This window comes from Grammomys surdaster, unplaced genomic scaffold (genome assembly GCF_004785775.1).
Source record: "Grammomys surdaster isolate TR1022 unplaced genomic scaffold, NIH_TR_1.0 238, whole genome shotgun sequence".
NCBI lineage: Eukaryota > Metazoa > Chordata > Mammalia > Rodentia > Muridae > Grammomys > Grammomys surdaster.
Window position 1 is genome coordinate 3,424,503 of NW_021604683.1, and position 22,649 is coordinate 3,447,151.

General features: G+C 45.4%; 1 protein-coding gene across 1 annotated transcript; it reads right to left on the reverse strand.

The window, feature by feature from the left end:
• Positions 1–5,411: 5,411 nt before the first annotated feature.
• On the reverse strand, positions 5,412–20,745 carry Ythdf1 (YTH N6-methyladenosine RNA binding protein 1). The gene is made up of 5 exons (XM_028774100.1): positions 20,493–20,745; positions 20,103–20,127; positions 18,872–18,951; positions 10,738–12,258; positions 5,412–6,702 (listed from the first exon to the last, which is right to left on the reverse strand). Exons 1-5 carry the CDS (start codon positions 20,517–20,519, stop codon positions 6,676–6,678), a joined length of 1,680 nt encoding a protein of 559 aa, XP_028629933.1. The 5' UTR covers positions 20,520–20,745; the 3' UTR covers positions 5,412–6,675.
• Between the last annotated feature and the right edge of the window lie 1,904 nt (positions 20,746–22,649).

Genomic DNA, 22,649 nt, shown 5'->3' on the forward strand with positions numbered 1-22,649 from the left:
GTGTGTGTGTGTGTGTGTGTGTGTGTGTGTGTGTGTGTGTGTGTGTGTGAAGATCCTGTCCAGGTGCCTATGCTCACCACAGGTAGAGCCTCAGAGGTGCTACAGGATTCTACACCTGGACAGGGACACTGTGGAGTCCAGGCCCCAGAGTGACCTTGGACATTGCCAAGACAGCAGAAGTCAATCACTATGAACAATGACAGAGGAGACAGAGGTATCCTCATCTAGAGACAAGTCCTATCTCAGCATGGGAGAGGCATACAGGATAAGGCCCTAGATCTGCATGCTCTCTCTGTTCTTTCATTCACTGAAGAACCAGGCCCTGAGTGCCACCAAGATCCAGGCAAGTCTGCAGGAGACAGGAACACACTGAACAAGCACCCTGTGTTCAACCTGGCACCTGCTACAGCTGAGGCATCCTAATGACATCCTAATGTGGTTCACCCAGCCACAGAGCACAAAGGTCTAAGGATACGCCTTCACACTCATGGGGTCAGAATTTTCTCACCCTGCTGTGCCTCAGTTTCCCCATCTGTGGTTGGGTGTAAGTTCAGCCATGTCCAGGGAGTCAATGTGAAGTTATCGTGACTATAGTCAATATCGTCATTACCATCTTCATCACCTTCATTATCATTAGTCTCAACCACTGGTCTCACTGCTAGCCAACTATCACGACTTCCGCTAACACCACCACCATCACCATCATCTCTATCACTGACTTCATCATCATCATCATCATCATCATCTCTAAACTTCAGGCTGGGGCCTTTAACATTCCTTCTGTCTGGTCCTATTTTCAGCTCTTCAGAGCAGCAGAACGAAGATGTGGCACAGGAATTGTGGCTACCCAAAGGTCACCAAGAAGGCCTGTATTCTCTTAGAAAGGTGCCATATTTCAGATAAATGTCTCCAGATGCTAAAGTCTTTGTCTTCAGGGTGAGGAACCTTTAGGAGATGGACGTAAGTAGGAAGGACTTGGAGATGTGTCCGTGAAGGGCATGGTGGAAGCCTTGGATCTTTCCTGTTTCTCCCTTTCCCCTCCTGGTAATGAGATGAGCAGTTTTGCTCTACAAGCCACTGCCTGCCATGGCCGTCCACACTCTTGTAAGAAGCTGAAAAGCCTGGGGTCCGCCAAGTCATGGATTTTGACTTCTCAAACTGTGAGCCAAATAAACCTTTGTCCTTTGTAAGTTAATTATCTCAGGCATTTTGTTACAGTAACTGACAGCCAGTTAACCTAGATGATGAAAAGGACCGTGACAGTAGAGCTAAGAACACAGAGCTGAGCAGTGAAGTGGGATCATGGTACATGGCCCAACCCCCACATCAGGGGAGCTCTCTTTGTACCAGGAGACCCTTGGCCAGTGCTGCCCAAGTAGCTCCTAACCCAGGTGATCTTTGACAGTCTCCAAATTCTTCCCTTCAGTCTTCCAAAAAGTCAGGAAAGACCTTCAAAGGCATTTTCCAATCACTCCAGATCCAGAGAAGTACAGAGTGAGTACCTGAGGGAGTTTTCTTCCTAGCTTAGAAAGGACAGTAAGGATGCCCCTCACAGACCTTCTGTCTAACTATGGGAACTATCCTAAGGTTCCAAAAACCTAACAGTCCATGGGATGACTCGCTTCCAGGTTTCTCCTAGACTGGTATGCGTCTCTGTGTGTGGTGCTCAGAGAAGCTCCAAGGTAAGAAGACCCTCCATCCCCTAGCCTGGTGGACTCAAGACACTTAGTGGTACTCCCAACTGCCAGCCTTAGATCATACTAACATTCTAACCAAAGGTGATCCTAAGAGCCTCTTTACTCGCAAGTTTCCATATCCCAATTATGCCTATCAAGAATGGTGACCAGGAGGGACAGGCTCCTTTCCTAGTGCTCTGGTGATCTAGTGTCTGTCCACTCTACCCTTCCATAGTATACAAGGTCTCTACTAACTAGGGGTCAGAGAAACAGGGTGCAAGCTGGTTCCTCACAAGTCATCCAGTGCTCCCAACCATCTGATGAGCCAGCTGCTGCTCCAATAACTTGCTATGGATAACAGAAGCTCAGAGTAGCCAGCAGCTAAATCTGTTTTCCATGCTACCCTGGAGCAAGGGATCCTCAACAGCAAGCCAGGAAGGCTGGCGGGACAGTTTGTCTTGTGGGCAACATTCACACTTACTGTCTTGGGCCTATGCAGCGTCAGAAACTCCCCTAGGAGGCTGGGCTGCCCACCTCTGGCTCTTAGAGAGATGAGGAAGAGACAGTTTGGGACAGGGATAAGATTAACAGAGGGACTGGCCCGATGATGCCCCACTGAGTAGAGACGGGAGCTTCATTCACCTCAGGCTATGCTTAAGACCCACTGTGCTATGCCGGGCGGTGGTGGCGCACGCCTTTAATCCCAGCACTCGGGAGGCAGAGGCAGGCGGATTTCTGAGTTCGAGGCCAGCCTGGTCTACAGAGTGAGTTCCAGGACAGCCAGGGCTATACAGAGAAACCCTGTCTCGAAAAACCAAAAAAAAAAAAAAAAAAAAAAAAAGACCCACTGTGCTGTGGCCTCCTTGCAGACTGTAGAGTCCCACTCAGATCCCATGTTCTTACTCTTCCTTAAGTCCAGGCACAGATGGCCAGCCTTGTACTGGCCTCTTGCACTCCACAGCCTTCCACATACCTTGCCACACAGCAGAGCTCACATAAATCAGCCTTCATTAGGCCTTGGAGCTGTAGAGGATGGGGTGTGACTGAGACATATCTCATCCGCTTGAGACGTATCTCATCCACAGCACACCTGGCGTCAGAGCCCCACTCCAGTATTAACGGCTGTTCATCATTCTTTGATTCAGAGTGTCTTGGACACTTGGGACGAGAAAAGGCTAACTACAAACACTGAGATCACACTATAGGAAGCAAGCCGGTCCGGTAGACATCTGTTCACCTCAAGCTGCTCTTTAGAATGGCCACTGGAAGTACTCCTTCCTCGGAGACGGGCAGCCTAGTGATTTGGCATGTCTGTCTCCTTCAGGTTCTAGATATGACATAGTAAACAAACTTATCAGTGTTCCCAATTTAGGCACCTCGACCCGTAGCCCACAGCTTGGGAGGGGATTAAGACTGCTACACTTCATGTGAGTGAAAAGTTGGGAGGCTAGTGTGACCCCTCTTCCATGCCCCTGCCCTGGTTCTTCTTGGTAATAGTCTTCAGCAGATAGTTATGAGCTAAAGGAAGACCCATAGGACAAGGAAGAAGCCTGGTAGCTTTGGAAAAACTTTGAAATTCATTGAGCTCAAATAAATGTATCCTGTCCGACTGCCACTCAGGATGATGTTTAAAATGTCATGAAGGGTAACTCTTCAAATGCCTTTTCTAAATGTTTACATACATATATATTTTAGCTATAGGAAACTGTCAGTCATGGGGCCACATGGTGAAGGAGGAAATCCTACTGATTGAATACATTGCTACACAATCTAGGGGTATTCTTCCACATCTGTATCATTCCTGCAGGTAAAACAGAGAGGCTTGCTACAGAATCTAGGGGTATTCTTCCACATCTGTATCATTCCTGCAGGTAAAACAGAGAGCCCAGGGGCTGGTGAGAGGGCTCAGCGGTTAAGAGCATTGGCTGCTCTTCTAGAGGTCCTGAGTCCAGCTACCACATAGTGGCTCATAACTATCTATCTATAAGGGGATCTGATGCCCTCTTCTGGCCTGTGGATGTATATGCAGCAGAGCACTCATACATTAAATATTTTCTTAAAAGCAGGAGAATGGGGGGCAAAGACAACCCATTTCTTGAGTTACGAGGGAAGGTCTAGTGACCTGTGAAGTCATAGCAGTGTGACAACTAATTCCTTCCTTTCCTGTAAGTGAAGGAAGAGCTCACCAATTCTGGATCTGAAGAACCCAAGAAGGATAAGAGATGGCCAACAAAGGTTCCTAGGTCCAGAAATGCACCCAATTCAAGTATGTCCATCAATGTGTCCTCCAGCTTACCCAGTGCAGGGCAGCAGGTATAATAGCCAACACCATAGACTGAGATAGACTTCAACCAACACACCTTGCTAAATAAAGATTTGTGTGCTTTGGAGACATTCAGAGGTTAATTCTGGCTTCTGGAAGGCAAGCTGGGAATGTAATAGTAAGGACATTAGTACATAGCCTTTCACAAAGTGCCAATATTAATTACTGAAGCTCACAGTACAAGCCTGGGCTGTCAGGTTCCCTTTCCCAGTGGCCTACCACATCTGACTCTACACAAGGAAATAAGGGAGCAAGGGGACTTGGAGGCTAGGGCACTGTCCATTCATGACACAAAACCAGTCAGCAGCTCTTAGCAGTCTGTCCAGCTCTGTAGTGACCATTGATCCTGCTCATCTAATCCATGGGATTGAGTCCTCCAGTCATCCCAAGTACTGACCCCATGCCCTGTTTAGTCCTTACCTCTGTGTGCTTCTCAGCTAATCGCTGTCAAAGCCAGGAATTCCTCCTCCTTGGAGTTCAAGGACTACACAAGCAAGACACACAAGTGAGAATATAAACTACACGTGCTTTAAAAGCTACTTCCTAAAATACAGGAGGTGTCTTGGAATAGCAATACAGAGAGTACGTTAAGGCCAGAGACTAGTTTTCCTGTGCTCAGTTTCCATATCAACCATTATATTCCAAGTAGAGACAGGAGGTTTGGGGAAAGCATGAGATCACACTTAGGTTCTTAGCTGAAGCCCACATGTCAAAATGTACAGATGTAGACTGACATGAAGGAACAGCCTTCAAGCCCACACCTGGGAGGTAGAATCAGGACTGGGAGTTCAACATCAGTCTGGGCTATATGACACCATTTTCAAAATGGAGAGGGGGTGACTAACTGTATTGCAGCTCGGATTTGTTTCATTTTTAATTTTCCTTTGCTAGAAAAATGCTGTGGACAAACATTAAAACAATAAGGGGCCAGCAAGATGGCAGAGTGGGTAAAGGTGCTTGCTGCCAAACCTAATGACCCGAGTTTGATCCCTGGAGCCCAGCAACAAATGGGCTTGCCCACAAGTTGTCCTCTGACCTCCACACACATGCCTTGGTGCACATCCTTACACACAGTCTTTTAGAAATGTTTAGCATGTGAGATTTAGTTACTAGAGAGTACATTGGATATCTACAACTTTAAAATGTAAGAATGAAGGTATAAGGGAAATCAAGGAGTACCAGCCTGGAGGCAAGCGTGCAGACAAGGTGATGTGTGGCTTCTACAAATTCTTACATAGTTGGGACTCAATCCCAAGTCCTAGATAGGAGCTATGAAAGTTCCTCTGTCCTTCTAGAACCCAGGAGTAAGCAAAACTGCATCCTTTGGCTTCTACTGCTTAGAGCAGACCCCATAGATTTTCAGCTATAAGAGAAACGAGGCACATACAGCAGAGAAGACAAGAACACACGAGTTTGCTCAACAGGTGTTTATTAAGGCTTGTATTCTCCTAGAGGACAGGTATCCGATGTTGTCCACGACTCCGTACAGGCAGTAACAGCTCGAGGAAGTGACACGTTCTAAATACAAGTCTAAATAATACAGCTTAAATGTTAACTCAGAGGGTCTTTTGGAGTAAATAGTTTCAGAAGGTATCTGCTCTCTAAGACAGTAAGGATCCTCTACAGTGGGCGCGTGCAGATTCAGTATGCGAGGGCGTCGGGCATGAGCACCACTTTCATGCTAAACTCCAACTCCAGGTGGCGGCAAGCTCCTCCGAGGCTCCTCATTCCACAAAACATGATAGCAAATTTGTTTTCTAAAGGATTTTTTGTTTTTTTGCTTTTTTCACCCATTCAACAGGAAAAAAAAATTAGACACACAGTGAAATTTACAGTCGGCAGCAGCATCCATCACACTGCCTGTACTATCAGATCCTACATTTAAAGCTTAGCGTTACTGGTATAAAACTTAAGACAGCATCAGGATTCTCAAGAGAAGAAGAGAAAACTAAAAGTGATCTACAAACAACTAAGAATGTCGCAATGCTGAACCAGACTTAAAACACCTTCTAGTTCCTTGCCACAGAGCCCGAAACCTCATGCAGTGGCAGACAGCAGCAAGGAGAACTGGAGCACCGCTCTGTGTGGGCACTAAACTATGGACAGCTTGTCCATAGACAACTGTGGGCACACTTAAAACTAAAAGTTATCTGTCTAGTAGGAAACTCAAAAGGGCAGGTCAGCAATATGATGGATACCACAGATAATAAAATGGCAAGCCACTTCAGTACTGTGAGGAGACATCAACAGCACATGCTGAATGGGCTTTTTGTTTGCTGTAAAGCAGGAGAGGGCAAGAAATATGAAGTATCCTATAGGGATATTAAATGACTAAATATAAGAATAAGAACATAATTTCTGCCAAAATAAAAATATCTTTGGGATGTATTAGGTGTTTTGTTTTGAAGAATATTTATATTTTGCATTAGGTCAATCTGACTGATAAGCTGACAAACAAAATACTCCTTTATTAGTGAGTTCTACAATATTATAATACATAGAAAAATACAAATGAATGCAGATCCATCTGGCAAAAATGAACTACAAAGATAAAGATGCAACAATCAACCCCGCACGAGGACGACACTGGAGCTGACTCGGAGACAGCACCAAGCATACAGCTTTAAAACTCTGTTTTCAAAGTCAACCATTAACCAAAAACAAACTGGCTTGTCCTTATTGTTTGTTTCGATTCTGCCTTTCCTGTAAAAAGAAGAGAAGAGGTTATTCACTCATGAAGCACTCTGATTTGTAGGCGAAGGCCCACAAAGGAGAGACCTTAGGCCACTTTATGGGCTGCAGCCAAAGATGGGACTACCAACAAGTAGCCTGGTCCCACAGAGCAGGACAGAAACCACCACATGGTGTCCTATCCCTTCTTAAGACCCTCTGCACAGAAGTTACAGAGACATGTCCAATCATGTGTCTTCTATGCACTCACCCCTCCCCCCCACCTTACCCCAACCCGGGCAGTCTCCCTCAGGTGCCAATCATGCTAGTGAAGAAATAGTAGAACTAGGAAAGCACTTGCACCCCAGGGAAGGACTGGCATGCACAGGGCATTCTAGCATGCCTAGCGCAAAGGATTAATTTTTCTAAATTTTCTTTCATTTTAACAAACCAATGGTTCAGAGAACACCAAAATCTATCTGACAGGCTAAAAATAAGCTCCAAGTCAGGGCTAAGTAGGACAGGAACATAAGCTAAATTCATCTAGTTTAAGACCCTTCACACCAGTTCAAGTCTCCTCTGTGGCCTGCAGCAGTACTGACCAAGTCAGGGGCATAGCTCCTCAACTGAGCTGACTTCTTCCCTATCCCCAGCATACATGTCACACCAATCTGGAACTTACACCCACTCTTCATGTATGCCTAGCTGATTTCTGATCAGTGGGTCTAGCAGCTACCTTGTCTTCCCTAGCAATTCATCTAAATTCAGCCTACAACAAAGAATGTCTCTGATGCAAGGCGTATGCACTATACCTCCCCTCCCCCCACACACACCAAGTTCTGTCTTAACCCCTTTAGGGCCCTCTGTTCAGTAGTCTTATGTCTGTCTGTCACACAGACACACACACACATCCCATTCCCACTCTCTCATGTACCACTGTCATGCTACTGAAGAAAGTGCATAAATACCAAAAACTACACTCAAGAGATTAAAGGTTTGGTCCCTAGCTTGGTCATCCTAGGTGTGAACTGAGAAAACTGTCAATAGAGTACCTATACAGTTACTGTGGCTTCTAATTGCTCAGTTTAGGCTTTGTTTTGAGACAGTGTTTTGTATACCTAAGGGTGTCCTTGAATTACTCCTGATGCGTCACTCCCATACACAAACCTCTCATCTTAGCACTAGAATCACAGGTATGTGCTACTGCACCTAACTACATTTAGTATACCTAAGCCAACATCTCTCTGTACTTTCCTTTGGGACTAACCTGCACTAAACATATGCCAAGCACAACGATGACCACTACCCCAAGTCGAAGATGAGGCTTCTTGTTATCTTTGTGTAGCTCTAATCTTAAGAAGGTGGCAAGAGCACCCAGATCAATGAATAGGTGGATTACTAATAAGAATTCATAACCCTCTACCCTGAGGTATAAAGGGAAAAACTTTTCAAGCAGAAGCCTGTCTCCCCAGCATGCAATGGCTGCTAGCAAAGCAGCTGGAGGAAGGAGACAGTGTCTGACTCCTTCAGCCTTCAGCCCTAGCAATAGCTACAGAGCTTGTCATCTGCTCTTTAAAGAAGGAGCATTACTCATCACAGTTTTGGGAGGGGCTGGTGCAGCTGAAAGATGAAGTACACAGAACACATCATCCTTATAGGGCCAGGTCAGGAGAACACTGGGTGTCTCCAAGAGTCTCAAGCACTTACTTTGCAGGCATATTTTAGTCTGAAGGAAGAAGCAGCTCTTCACTCCTCACCCTACTTTTTTTTTTTTTGAAACAGGGAACTTACAGAAATGGTATTCTTCAACACCCTAGACTCTCAATCCCAAAACACCCAGGATTCCAACTCCTAGATAAACCAAAAGCCCAGCCTCCTTGGAGGGAAAAATGGAATAGCCAGCATAAGGCCCAAAAAGGTATGAATGGGTAGAGATGCTTGAAATTCCACTAAAACAATTTTTTAAAAATCAGAGTATTCATTTGTCTTCTTCAGTAATAAATTTAACACTCAACTCCACGGATAAAAAGGTTTATGACTGGGCTGTCACAGTTTAGGTAAGAGTCTCCAACCCTCCCTAGGATGTTCTTCATGCTGAGCTCCAGAATGCTTCAAGTTGTCTAAGGACCACCAGGGACCCTGACTACATGCTAATAACTTGTAACCCTGCAAGTCACTCAAAAGGCTAACCACAAGAGCAGAGACCTGACAGACATTGCTGTCTAAGAATCAAGTTTATAATGTAAGTTTTAAGATGGTAGAACTAGGGGCTAATACTGTTCTTGTCAAAGACCCAGATTTCATTCCCAGCATCCACATCAGGAAGTTCACAACCATCTCTAACTCTAGTTCCAGGGGATCTGACACCCTCTTCTCTATTTTGCGAGTACCTGTATGCACGGGATGCACGTAAACTCATGAAGGCATCATAAAGACTTAAAGACTTAAAAAAAAAAAAAAAAGAAAAGAAAAAAAAGAAAAACTTTTAAAATAATTGAATTTTTAAGATACAAGAGACGAGGGGCAGAATTTTATCCCTAAGCCTATCAAAAATCTGAGCGCTAGTATATTTTTAAAGAACTGAATATTCTTTTGTTTTCTGAGATGTTATGTGTATGTTTGTGTTTTACCAGTACATATAGTGCAATGCTCTTGGAGGCTAAAGAGGGTGTTAGATCCCGTGAGACAGGAGTTACAGACAACTGCTGTCATATAGGTGCTGGGAATCCAACCCAGGTCCTTGGAAATACCAGCCAACACTCAATCATTGAACCATCTCTCTAGCCCCACCCTGTGCATTTTAATGGAACACTTAAAAATTCAGTATTTAAAAGAAAAGTGAGCATGAACACATGTGCACACAAATAGCTAGCTACTAGATAAAGTAGTACTTAAGTTTCACTCACTATCCTTGACCTAAGGCAGGCAGACACTGTACTAACAGTCCTGTGCTAACACATGGTCCCAGGTGGTTTGATCTATAAATGCTCTAGGCATCTTTGGTTTGCATAGGTACATGTATGACGATGCTAGCAAAACAAAATCACTACTAACTATTTCTAGGAACACATGCCACTGTTAAGGAATGCCTGTCTGTTAGTTATATCCAAAAAGTTAAACCTACAGAATTTCAGTTACTGGAAATAAATGCCATCTTTCTTAATGTTTTACCAGTACTTGTGATGAGGGTAACTTAATGGTACTAGCAACAGCATTACTACCTTGCTTTCTCCACATCTCCTTCCTCAAAATGGTTATTCACATAAGCAAGTTACCTAATTCAGGGAAAAAGACTGGAAGCCAAGCCAACAACCAACCACCCATGCTAAGTGACATTTCATGAAAAGAAAGGACAATCTTAGATGAATACTCTTAGGTAATAAAAGCTTCCAAATACATATTGAGATCTGTCTCACTTCTGAAAACCATCTCTGTTCTGAAGATCAAATGGCCTCACTTAAAACTATCTCCAGTCAAATGGATCTAACCATATAACCATTAATTATAAAATATCTGGATCCCAAGTCAGCTCCTTACCATCCCCACCCCAACACACCATTCTCTTTAGTACTTAAATGATGTGGGTTTAAGTTACCCAAACTGCAGACCTTGAGTTCCTAAAGGACAATAGAAAGTGACTGTTAGACCCAGAGCTTCCAACTGCTATGTGGCGGTGCAACAAGAAGCATAAATCTTTGGGCAGGTGGGATCTCACAGTGTAGCCAATGTTACTATATGGACATATAAACACTGATTTTAAGTGTGCTTGAATGGACAAACACTACAAATACCTTCCCTGCATTCTCACTCTTTTCTCAAGTACACAGTGGTCCAGATTACCATATTTTATAATAGGAGAGTGATAGATTTTCATTTACATTCACTCAAAACACCATACTACTGGCTCATCCCAGTGATGTGGTAGCTAAGTTAAGAGATGCCACTTGTACTGTCTCAACCTGCCCTGACTAAGGCCACCTGGGAACATGTCACTAGACCAAGACTGCCCATTACCCTCCAGCCTACTGTGAAGGTCACCTGTGTAACAGGTGCCTAAGGACAACTTACCTTGCGCACCACCTCCTCTTCCTCCTGGCGCTTCTCATAATGAGAAAAGTCGTCAAAGATAGAGGTTGTGTGCTTATAGGAAGCAATAATCTTCAGCACTTGTTTTGCTTTTTCTAAGGGCACCTCCTGTGTATCACGGGAGTTTGTGACAGGTTTGTTGTCGTTATTCTCCAGTCTGATGTGCCGCAGTTGGTTATTGGGCACATCCTTGACAAAAATCCACTTCACATCAAATTTCCCCTTCCACTTGTCCTGAGACCAGACCCCAGCACTGGTGCCGTAGTCCACAGGGGACTTCATCTCTGCCACCCCACAGAAATGTCCACTCCCATTGACACTGAAGAGCAGATAAACAGGACCCTTGCTGCTCATGGAACGGAAGGCGCCATCCAGGCGCTTGTTGCCATGTTCAGTACTACACCAGATGGAGTACTTGATGGAGCGGTGGATATCGTCCTCAGAATAGCTCTTGATGATGAACACCCGCCCACTCTTAAGATTCCAGTCGAACTCTTTAGGGTTATAACTGTGGGCAGCTTTCAGTTTCTCCAGGACTGGGTGGGATTCTACACTTGGGGCAGAAGTAGGCTGGGCATTTCCAACAGAGTTACTGTCACTGTTGGCCCCTCCACTCTGCCCAAATGCTGCATTTCTGTTTCGAGGAGCCACCCAGCGGGGTTGAAGTGGCTGCTGAGGGCTCTGATACTGTGGCTGGACCAAAGGTGGGGGCTGAACAGGGAGAGGCTGAGCTACCTGTTGGGGCTGTGGGGCAGCCTGGGGGGATGGTGCCTGCTGGGGGGCTGAGGCCTTTGGAGCAGGACCCTTATTATCCCAAGTACCAATGTCCATGTTATGCTTTATAGGTGGAGGAGGCAGTGCACCCCCCACTATCGGCCCACTCTTTGTTTTCATCTTAGGCTGTGGTTTTGCAGGCTTGCTGGCAATGGCTGCCCATGAAGTTGGTTTTGAAACTGGCATGTTTACATTTGTCCCACCATTGCCAGAAAGGACACCAGTCAGTGCCACACTGTTGACAACTGAACCCACCGTCTTAACTGCAGAGGTGGTAACATCTCCAATCTTCAGGCCAACCATGCCCTGCTCCAGACTGTTCATCCCAGGGGCCTTGTTGAGGGTGTCACTGTGAAAGCCTGTCTGCCCATCAACAACTGTGCCACCAAGGGAGCTTGGTGGGTAAGTGTAACTGCTCCCATAGGCTGAACTCTGAGTCTGCTGCCCCTGAGAACCACTTGTTCCCCATGCTGAGAATGCAGGGTTTTCAGGAAAAAAATTAAACCTGTGCTGGTAAATGTTGTTCCCCAGACCCCCAGGCTGCCCAAAAACTGCATCATGCATGAAGTGATGGTCTCCATTACTAAGTTGTCCATAGGTAGTAAGATAAGGGATGGGTGGGTCCCCTGCAGTGGACCATGGTGCCTCGCTGAGGGAGTAAGGAAATCCAATAGATGGTGGATAGTAGCTGGACAAGTAAGGATCACTCATCGAGGGGTAACTGTTACTCTGTGAAAACAAACAGGTGATGAGTTAGACAACAGCTCAGCATGCCAACCACCTCATCCACAGGTGCAGAATCAAGCCTAATAAAATCTAGCTCATGACTGTTCCTTCTTAAATGACAGATATGGTCACTAATATCAAAACAAAAGTCATTAGTAACAAACACAAACCAGGCTGTTGTCTCAAAGCACAAAGCCTGCATTGCAATGATTTGAACTCAGGTGAAATGACCCAGGCCAAACCATTCTTCTGCTTTCACCAGTCCTGCAGCAGTGATATTTACAGTGAACACTGACAGCACATCAGAGCATGAGGACAGCCTTAGCAATGCATTAAGATGTCTCTGACAGTCAGTAAGACCAGCAGGCTCCAGCTCACTGACCTGTTAACTCATTGGTATTTAATGTCACCTTCAAGACCTTCTCCTACACAATATTCCTGATAGCTGCCCCAGCTGGGTCTTTTTTCGAGTCTGTCTTTCACATTTCACAGTTTTCTGGGAACACTTATGGGTGCTCAGAGTGGAGCACAGGCTCTTCTGCTGTGCCTTTACCAGTATCAAGTCCCTGGAGTTTAAGAACCCTGCTATCTGATACCAGAAGACCCATTTTAGCCAAGTCTTCCCAAACCCCAACTCTATCTACAGCAGAAGTTTCTAAGAGGGGTTTTAAGGCTGGGTTACAGGGTAAAAAGGGAGGAGGATGGAATGCTTCACCATCTTGACCTAGTAGCCTTACTACACCTTTAAGGAATTTCCTAGCTTGTAGGTGTAGACTTCGGAGTTGGCAGCTTTAGGATACCATTTCTTTGGCGAGACACTCAGCCAAGGTTTGGTGAGAACCAGGCACCATGCTTTGGGCTCAATTTCAGTTTCTACCTCAACCAACAGGCCAGTTTCTATTACCTTACTATATTTCTTTTCAATCTCTGAAAGGGAAGCATCAGTGACATAAGTGAAGAGACCTTTCTACAGCATGGCAATCTGTGCTTGGGGGTTGGACACGTCTAGTGAAGGTAAGGAAGCTCCAGTAGGCACCAGAGGATTTTAGAACTATCACTTAACATGAAGTAATTGCTTCCTTGTAATGAGAACTTTTAGCATCCACAAACAGGTCACTATAAATATTCTATAAAAAAGAAAAAAAAAAACTTGGAATATCTTCTCTTGAAAAGATTTCAGTGACTCTGGCTCCTATGTTGCAATCTCATGTTGTAGATCTCCTCCTAGCATCCTTCGAAAGAGTCTGAGCAACAGGGCCGGGGGAAGAAGAATCAATGAGGTCTGGGCAGAAACCTTGCTCTGTGAGGGAGGCATACCTTCATGAATACAAAACTGAGGCCACAATCCTTCCAAAGAAGACTGGTCCTCTTCCCTTTCCACAGCAAATACTTTATGTATGAGAAAGACAGATAGAAGGGAAGACCTAGTGGTCTGTCATTCTAACCCACTGGCCACAAACCAACAAACAGCAGTATGGACTCAGAAAAGATACTCAGGTCACTCTAACTTACACCTAGGCCTTAACTGAGACTGAATCAATTTAGGATTATGAGGTAAGATCCATCACAATAACAACAGCTCTCAAAGCCCTCCTGAAATATCACCATCTGAAGAACAGACATAGTACACAGGTCACAAACAATGCTATACAAATACCACACAGTAGGTGGCCCCCATTATTCTCTAGCCTGCACTGCCCAAATGCTACCTGAACATGTAGATGCAAGCACAACACCTCCCTTACACCCTGCCCCAAATCCTAAAATTGTGTTTCTTTCAGATCCTAACAGAAAGATTCCAGCTAACTTTCCCTGTAAAAATTATCACACCTCAAGACCAGGGTGTGATGCTTTAACTAAAAATGTACATGTAGAAACACACATGTAGGACAGAGGCACCAGAGAAGAAAAGCGTCAGCAACACCTGCAACATACAGCCTTGGGGAGACCTCACTGCCTCTTGGAGTTGTAGAATGGAAGATGGAATAAGCAAAGATAAAATTAAACCAAATGCAAATAAGTAAAATCCCAGATTAAAAGGTCATTATTTACTAAGATCTCCTGAAGAGTGCTGCAGGCATTCAAATACCCACCCACACCCTCCCTTTGCATCTGAACCAAATGCCACACCTCTCCTAACTCTCCCCAACCTGAGAGGCCCACTAGCACTCTTAAACTGCGCCAACTCCAGTTTTTACCCCAACCCCACTGACAGACCAATTTCTATTACCTCCATATTTCCTTTCAGTTCTGAAATGGAACCATCAAGCTACTTTGTAAAGCCATCTCAAACAGGCCATTTTATTTTATGTAGAAGAAACCTGTAGCAGCTGCTCCCACAACTCTGTAAGCCAAGCTGACTGCCGGTCCATGAAGATATACAACTTTCCTGGGAAGGAAGTGGTTCCCATCAGTCTGTAGTATATGGTGCCTATTCTGGTAGAGATGTGTAACAACTTAGCTCAAGTATGCCATGGAAATCAATACACTGAGGCTGCTGGTAAAGCACGCAGAGCCTGTCCAAGCCCTCCACATCCCTCTGTTTGACCAGGCATAAGCTTGGGGTTTATACTCACTTGTAAATGCCCCAAGCAAACAGTCCCTTCTGACTTGGTAGCTCCACTGTATCATTGAAGCTACAGTATGAAGTGGTTTACCAGAAACACAGCTGAATAAACTAAGTTATGCAACTAAACTCAAAAGTTGCTCTTCACATGAACACACCTCTAAGTACAACACTTGGGATCCCACAGTTCATCAGACTACTGGGTAGTACCATATTTAAAATTTCTAATCAAAGCCTGGGTACAACAAGACCACACAAGGAAGGCAAACACATCATCCAGGCAAAGCCAGAGACCACTGACAGGTGAAATACTTGGAGTTCTTAGGCCTCTTCTTCCTGATCCTGATAACTAGAAAATTAGATAAACAAAACAGACACACCAAAAAATTAAAGAGAATTTAAATAACCATGTCTGTTATCCCTGGGTTATTTGGAAACAGTAAAGTATAACAAAGCCATAAATCTGTTCTAGAATTAAGAGCTTTTGTTTATTTATTATTAATCCAAGTTTAATCACCTTGAGTAACGTGACAAGGGGGGTGGATTTTAAATGATTAGAATACTTCCACCCTTTTTTTTCTGAGAAGGAAAGAACGCTGAGACCATTTGAACAGTAAGATGACTGAGACTGGAAGGAGATGCAGGACAGTCTCTTCCCAGACCTGCAGATCATCTCTGGTTGAGACACAAGTACTTCATCAAATCAAATCCATTATATTTAAGGAAGCACTAAGGGCAAGGCTGAAAAAAGTGAGCAAGTGTCTGGACTCCTGGGACAGCTGTCAATCAGCATATACCACTTGCTTTAGAAGGAAACTACAGACAAAAGAAATGTTAGAGAACCCCGACACCATGCTCCCTCAGTCATGCACTTTCCTGGTCTTTCATCAGGGCTGATCCTTCTGAGACTGTGGTGTGAACCCCTTATCTGGCTGATATGCAGAGACAGTATGCTCTGACAAGAATTTTTACATCTGTTTAAGCAACTTGCTAAGGAGCAAGTAAAGAACCATTGCATCCTTCCCTTTCCACTCTGGGAAGGTGTAGTGGTAGCAAATCCCTCCTTACTGAGTACCACCACTGGACCTTTAAAGGAAATTTATAGTATGTACATGTAACTACAAAAATCCAAGCCAGACACAAGCTGGATGGCCACGCACACAAGTGCTAATCCAAGACTACCAGAACTGCCTAGACATGGCAGAAACCCAAGTGTCAAGTTTCTACCAGATATTCACAAACAACAGAGTCTGCGTACACCCCAACAAGGCACAGCATTATTTAATTTAACTTTGGCTGCAGGCAAAAAACCCACATAAACTCTGATAAAAACCGTTCATGATTGAGGAGGCTCAATTTTCAAGATAAGCTAAGAGCTCCCAAGGCCATCAGTTCCTCACAAATGAGCAGAAGTACAAACTTCAATGTGGCCCACACAGAACAGAATGACAGTGTCCACTTAGCATTTTAAACAATCTTTGGGCACAAGGATGCACTGCAGAAAAGTACGGGGACAGAATGGCATTTTGGCCCCATATGAAGAAACAAACAACACAAAGGCAGCAGGCACCTGCTAAATGACAGGAGGCTTCACTTCTCCAAATAGGTAAACAGGCTGTCATGCTGGTTCTCAGCTGTTTCATGCTTAAGGGAAAGCTTGAATGCTTCCTGTGTTGTTACTTTCTACATACCTCCTAATAAAGTTGGGCATTTCTAGAAAATTTATTCTTAAGCAATACGCTTGTTAAGTACTTTACTAAAAAGTACATCTCAACATACAGACATGAAGGTGCCACTTGAAAGCTATTTACTAAGGGTGCTATCTTGAAGAACATTCCTTTTCAGTTTCCCCCAAGACCCCAAGACTTCAGGGACATGCAATTGACAGTAAGGGGGAAAAATTGATTCTACTTTTAAGAAACTCCTCCCAAGTCCCACTTTCAAACATAGTAAAACAACCCTTGTTCCTTGTTGTAATATTTAGTATATACCACTGCTATAAGAGAACCAGGAGCCAGGCAGTGGTGATGAAGGCTTTTAATCCCAGCACTCAGGAGGCATAGACAGGCAGATCTCTGAGTCTGAGGCCCAGCCTAGTCTACAGAGGGAGTTCCAAGACAGCTAGGGCTACACAGAGAAACCTTGTGTTCAAAAAAACAAACAAAAAAAGAAAACCAGGAAATATGATATTCAAAAGAATAGGTTTGTTTAACTTCTTGTTCTTGTCATGGCCAATAGCCCATGACTAAAGCCAAGTCAGTTCTGCAACCCTATACTGGCCAGATATTCAGGGGCAACCATACAACCCTCAGACTCTTAGGGTTCTGATATGCTGAATGTGGTGGGAACGAAGATGGAAAAAGTTATAAAATGTTCTCAGATGACCTAGAAGGGCAGATGAGAGAAAAAAGGGGGGAGAGGCAGGTAATCCATTTTCTTCTGGTACAACAACCAGGCAAAATGCCTTGCTTGACTCTAAATATGCAGCATGCATTTAAAAGTGGCAGAGACTACGGCTAAAATTTCTAAATTTCAAATTGCATATGGCTATCCGTTTTTGAGATAGGTCTTACTACTTAACCCTGGCTGGCCTTGATTCATCTGTCTCTGCCCTCAAATATTAGGATGCCCAGATCGTCTATGGTTTTTAAGCAGGGCAATTTTGTTACCAGGAAACACCTTGCAGACAATTTTCACAGGAGCTGCACAGGGAATCTAGTGGGTGGAAGCCAGGGGGAGGGGCATAGGTGATCCTACAGTGCAGGGAACAGCCTAGGCATAAAAGGCCCATGGCCCAGTAGGTTAGAGGAAAGGGATGTTAAGGTGTGTGGGGGGTATCTTGGGGAAATGTGAGGCTGCTATGATCAACATACATTGTACATACACACAAGATGTTAAAAGAATACATTAAAACAATGTTTAGTTATCTGGGTTAGAGAGATGGCTCAGAGACTGAGCAACTGCTGCTCTTGGAGAGGACCACAGCTTAGTTACCAGCACCCTATATGGCAACTGAACTGTGGTCCTCTGCAAGAGGCAGTTCACGACCACCTGTAACTCTAGTTCCAGAGGTTCTTGAACCCTCTTCTAGACTCCAAGGTCATCTGTGCATGTGTGCACACACCTACACTTAAAAAATAAAAGTACCAACTGGGAAGATGGCTCAGTTTAAAATGATAGCCACTCAAGCTTTAGGAACAGAGTTTGGATCCCCTCAGCCCCATGTAAATGCCAGGATGAGTGTGGTAGCCTACTTGTAAAGACAGGAGATTCACAAAATAATCGAGACTTAGCCATACTGACAAGCTCTGGTTTAAGAGAACCTGCATCACTGAATAAGGCAGGTGACAGAAGATCATTCCTGACTTCAACATCAGGTCTGTACATGTGTTCTACCACCACCCCATTCACACACCTCATCAAACACACAGATCTATGCCCATACATATATACATTCACATGAAAACAGAAGGGGTTCCACAGTGCTAAAGGTAAGAATTCCTGACCATAAGGTGCTTGTTCTGTGCTTTACACATACCCTCTCTAATGCCAGTCTCCTAGTCCTAAGAGCAGGGTTCTTTTATTCATATAAAAGGAAACTAAGATTCAGGGTAGGCAAGCCTCCTGAAACAGGTAGAACTAAGGTTCAAGCACAGAAAAGGAGTCTGCTGCACTGTCCAGAGCTTACCTACTTTCCTAGGTCATAACTCCAACCCTCCAGAGACAAAATGAAGATGGCACAAAGCTTCAGGGAACTACACAGTCCTATACACCATAAAAAAAAGCACTCCATCCCCAGCCTACAAATGCAAGTCTGCCTGTACCCAACCTCCATGGGATGCTGTTCTACAGAGAGAAAACTATCTTCATCACACAGGCCCATGCCCAACAGGAAGACCCGCACAAAGCAAATCTTCAAGACCACTCTATCAGTTCTAATACTTTTGAGACTGTTTCTTTGCTGTTTGGGATAGAAAAGTAGAAATATTATAATAAATGTGTTACAAGCAAATTATTTAAATAAAAAATATGCTAATAAAATAAACTCACCGGATTGGACTGTCCAGAAAGGTAGGGCTCAAAGTCATTGTCATGAACTGCATCCTTCTGATGCAAAGAACCATTTTGTACTAGAACAAAAAGTTGCAAAACATTATCTTCAAGCTTTAAAAAAAATTACTTTTAAGCATGGAAACCTTAGTAAAGTCTATTTTCATCAATTTTTAGTAGATATGATCTTATTTCATAATGGGCACACTCCCTATAGAGAACTGATGTTTACATGACTGGTTAGAATAGCATTCCACAACTTGTCCTAAATTCCTTTTTAAGTAAAAATGTAATCATAATTTTGTCAGATGTCATTTTGTTGCAATCAAAATAAAGGGTAAGAAACTTACAGCCAGTCTTAGAGCCAGTCTTGTGACGGCCCCTCCTCCACCCCAAGGTGGGGACAGAACCCAGGGTTTCCCCAAGTACTCTACGACTGATGAAATCTACAGGGTCTCAGAAGATCTGTTCCAGGCAAACAGAGGACACATGTTTTAAGAGCCTGGTTATGCACAGAGATCTGAGGGCAGGATGCTCAGTTGGAAAGGGCTGTAACCCAAGCTCACTATCACCTGATTCTCCACTTACTTTCCACTGTTACAGTGCACAGCCAGGAAAGGAAAGGAAAGGAATGGTAAATAAAGTGTTGGGCCTTTTCCAACCTTAAAACACGATGAACCATATTTGGTTACGCCCAAGTAACAACAACACACACTGGTTAAAAACAGTCTTCCAAAGATTTAGTGTCACTCTCTAATTCTCAAAAGAGTTTTGGGAGTTTATTACAAGCCAGAATAGCACAGGAGGTATCAATAAATTTACAACGACTGTAACTAAGGGTGGAGGGCAGGGCCTCCGGGTCCACTAGCTGACTCTCCTCCGGAGCCATCCACTACCTAGCAACAGACGACCAATCAGTCATTCAGCCCCGCTAACCTCTGCAAGGCCGTCTTATCACCATCTTTCCCCACCAGGTAACTGTTCTGGCAGTGTCAAGAGAGAAATTGCAAACTATTATCTGAACTACTACTCCGGGTACGCCTTTATTTTTCTAGTTCCCCTCTAACCTGTCAAATACCCCGGAAATGGAAACTTTCATCTCCCCTAAGCTGACGGGAGGAAACTAAGTTTCGGATCCCAGGCCGGCTTGGTGGACTTTCTCTTGTCCACACGGACTGGCGCTGTCCCGTTCTCCTCCAAAGTCCGGACGACTTCCCGGAACTCTCCTCACCTTTATTATCTTGTCCTTTTGTTCTCTGCATCGCCGCAGGCCAGGATATGCGGGTGGACACCACCCAGCCCGGGAAAGGAAACACAAAGTTACTATCCGAAGAATGCTACCCAGAGGGCGATGCGACCCCGGCCCGGCATCCAGATCTCCCATACTTTGATCACAGCCAAGCCCAGCGACCCCGACATTGGACCCCAGAACTCTGGTCCGGCCTGGTATCCGCATCTTCGGCCCGGAGATCCAAGCCCTGACCCGGCCTCCCTGTTCCCAGCCCGGACCCCGCACTCCAACCCCAGCCCAGTCTCCAGGTCTCCGGCGCGGCCCAGACCGCAATCTGTCTAGCCCTGTCCACGGCCTGGTCTCGCGACTGTGGTCCCGAGACGCCCCTACCTGGGGGTCCACGCTGGTGGCCGACATGCTTCATGAACAGCGCGGCGCGGGACCCGGGCGCCGCCGGCTCGGGCCTCCCGCGAGGCCGGGCCTGTCACGCCGCGCGCGGCCCCGTGCCCCGCCGCCAACTCCGCGGGTGCGGCCGGGCGCGACGGCAGCTGTAGGCACGCGGGCAGGAACAGCGGGAAGCAGCGGAAGATAGCGGACAGGCTGAGGGGGCGCCGACTCCAATGGCGGCCGCGGCGGCTGGGACGAAGCTGCGCGACGTCAGCGCGCGGGGCAGGCCGGGAGCGCCGTCGAGTCGCCACCATTGCGCCTGCGCACCGTCGCTCCTCGCCCAGGATTTCGCGCTTGGGACTCAGTCTCGCGCTGGAGGGGCGGGACCGAACCGGATGGGGCGGGGCGAATTGGGAGTCACGTGGGGCTCCTGGGGCGGCGCCTATGGGGAGCCGGTGGGAGCTTGTAGCTAAGCTACACCTGTCCCAGAGTTTTGTGGCTGCTGGGGTGGCCTCCTAGCCTACCCCGCAACCTTCTGGGCCTGACAGGAGAGTGCCAGTATGTGACCAACGTTCGCGTTAAATTCTGTACCCAATTCCGTCACCCAGAGTAAAAGACAAGAGGACTTTGAGGAAAGCTGTGCAGCCCTCTTTGGGTTCCACGTGGGGAAAGCTCAGTTCATCCTTCAAAGAGTCTCCAACAAAGAACTCACCCAATTATCCAGTCACTTTCAGGCAAGCTCTTTGCTCAGTGAACCTGCTACCACACACAGACTCCTCCCTGTTCCCGCATAGCAGATATCACTTTCGTTAAAAAAAAAAAAAGGCTTAATATTGGATGCACGTAATGCATATACAGACAAGCAGGCACACACACACATAAAATAACAAATCTTTTTAATGTAATTTTAAAAAGATTTATTAATTTTTATTTTATATGTATGAGTGTTTTGCCTGCATGTGTGTCACCACATGTGAGCCGGATGCTCAGGGAGGCAAGAGAAGAGTGCCAGATGACACAGAACTGGAGTTGTAGATGATTCGAACCCCAAAGTGAATGCTGAGAATTGAACCTAGATCCTCTAAAAGAGCAGCAAATGCTCTTATGCCCTAAGCCATCGATACAGCCCCTTTAAAGTAAATTTTTTTTGTATGAGTGTTTTGCTTGCATGTATATATGTGCATTATGTGTGCACCTGGTGCATGTGAAGAGTCAGAAAAGGTGTCTGATTGCCTGGAACTGGAATAACAGGACCCATCATGCGATTGCAAGAACATTGGTAGGGACCAACACCCAGATGCATCCACACATCCCTTCTGGGGAGTGTTTGGTCCCTGGATTTGTTGTAGTAAATGTCCTAGCTTCTGATACACATCACCAATAGGAGGACACCAGAGGGAGGCACCTGCAGGTGGATCACTGGGTTGAAGGGCACATCTGTTGACCATTTTGTAGATGTTAGATGTCCTTCAAGGAAGCTGAGTTGAAGTTTTCAGATAGAAGTGCTGAAGGCTGGGGCCCAGAGGCTGTAAGTCCTGTATTCAAGTAGCACCTGGCTGTAACAAGCCTTTGCTGTGTGCTAGGCTTGGCTCACTCAACAGCTGGCCCTATGAAGGCCAGCAGTGAGGACACCATCCATGCACACAGCCACAGCTGCTTAAATGAGACAGTCCCCAATCTTCTCTATGAATGCCCTCTCAGGAATGAACAGCCTCTCTGCAGCAGACCTCCTTATGGATACCCTGTCCTTCCATACTTTCAGAGGCGTCTAGTTTTTCTTCTAGGAAACCAGCTTGTGATCTTGGGGCTCCTGCTGTTCTCTGCCCCTCAACAGCAACTAGCTCCTGTGAGTCACAACTCCTCTCTCTAAACATCCATTAGTCACTTGTCCCAAAGCATTAGCTGAGCATCTACACTATGCCTGGGAATGGGAACCAGTGGTCCCCACCCTGCTAGCTTCCTGGGGAGGGATGCTACACAGTCCTAAAATGTAATTCAATCTGCTCAGCCTCACTGTACAGTGATGTTCACAGGCAATGGGGACAGTGATGTCCACCAGATGTTCACAGGCAATGGGGACAGAAAATGAGCCAGGAGCTGTCCTTCAACCCAGACACAAAAAGGACGGTTTAACCAAGTCACCATAAATCAGGCCTGTAT

Excerpts from the sequence above, each read along its gene's own strand:
- Ythdf1 (XM_028774100.1), bottom strand. The coding sequence starts at position 20,519 with ATGTCGGCCACCAGCGTGGACCCCCAG. Across the intron at positions 12,259-18,871 it reads TTTCTGGACAGTCCAATCCG|AGTAACAGTTACCCCTCGAT; the intron begins GTGAGTTTATTT and ends TTGTTTTCACAG. Across the intron at positions 6,703-10,737 it reads AAGAGGAGGTGGTGCGCAAG|GAAAGGCAGAATCGAAACAA; the intron begins GTAAGTTGTCCT and ends TTCTTTTTACAG.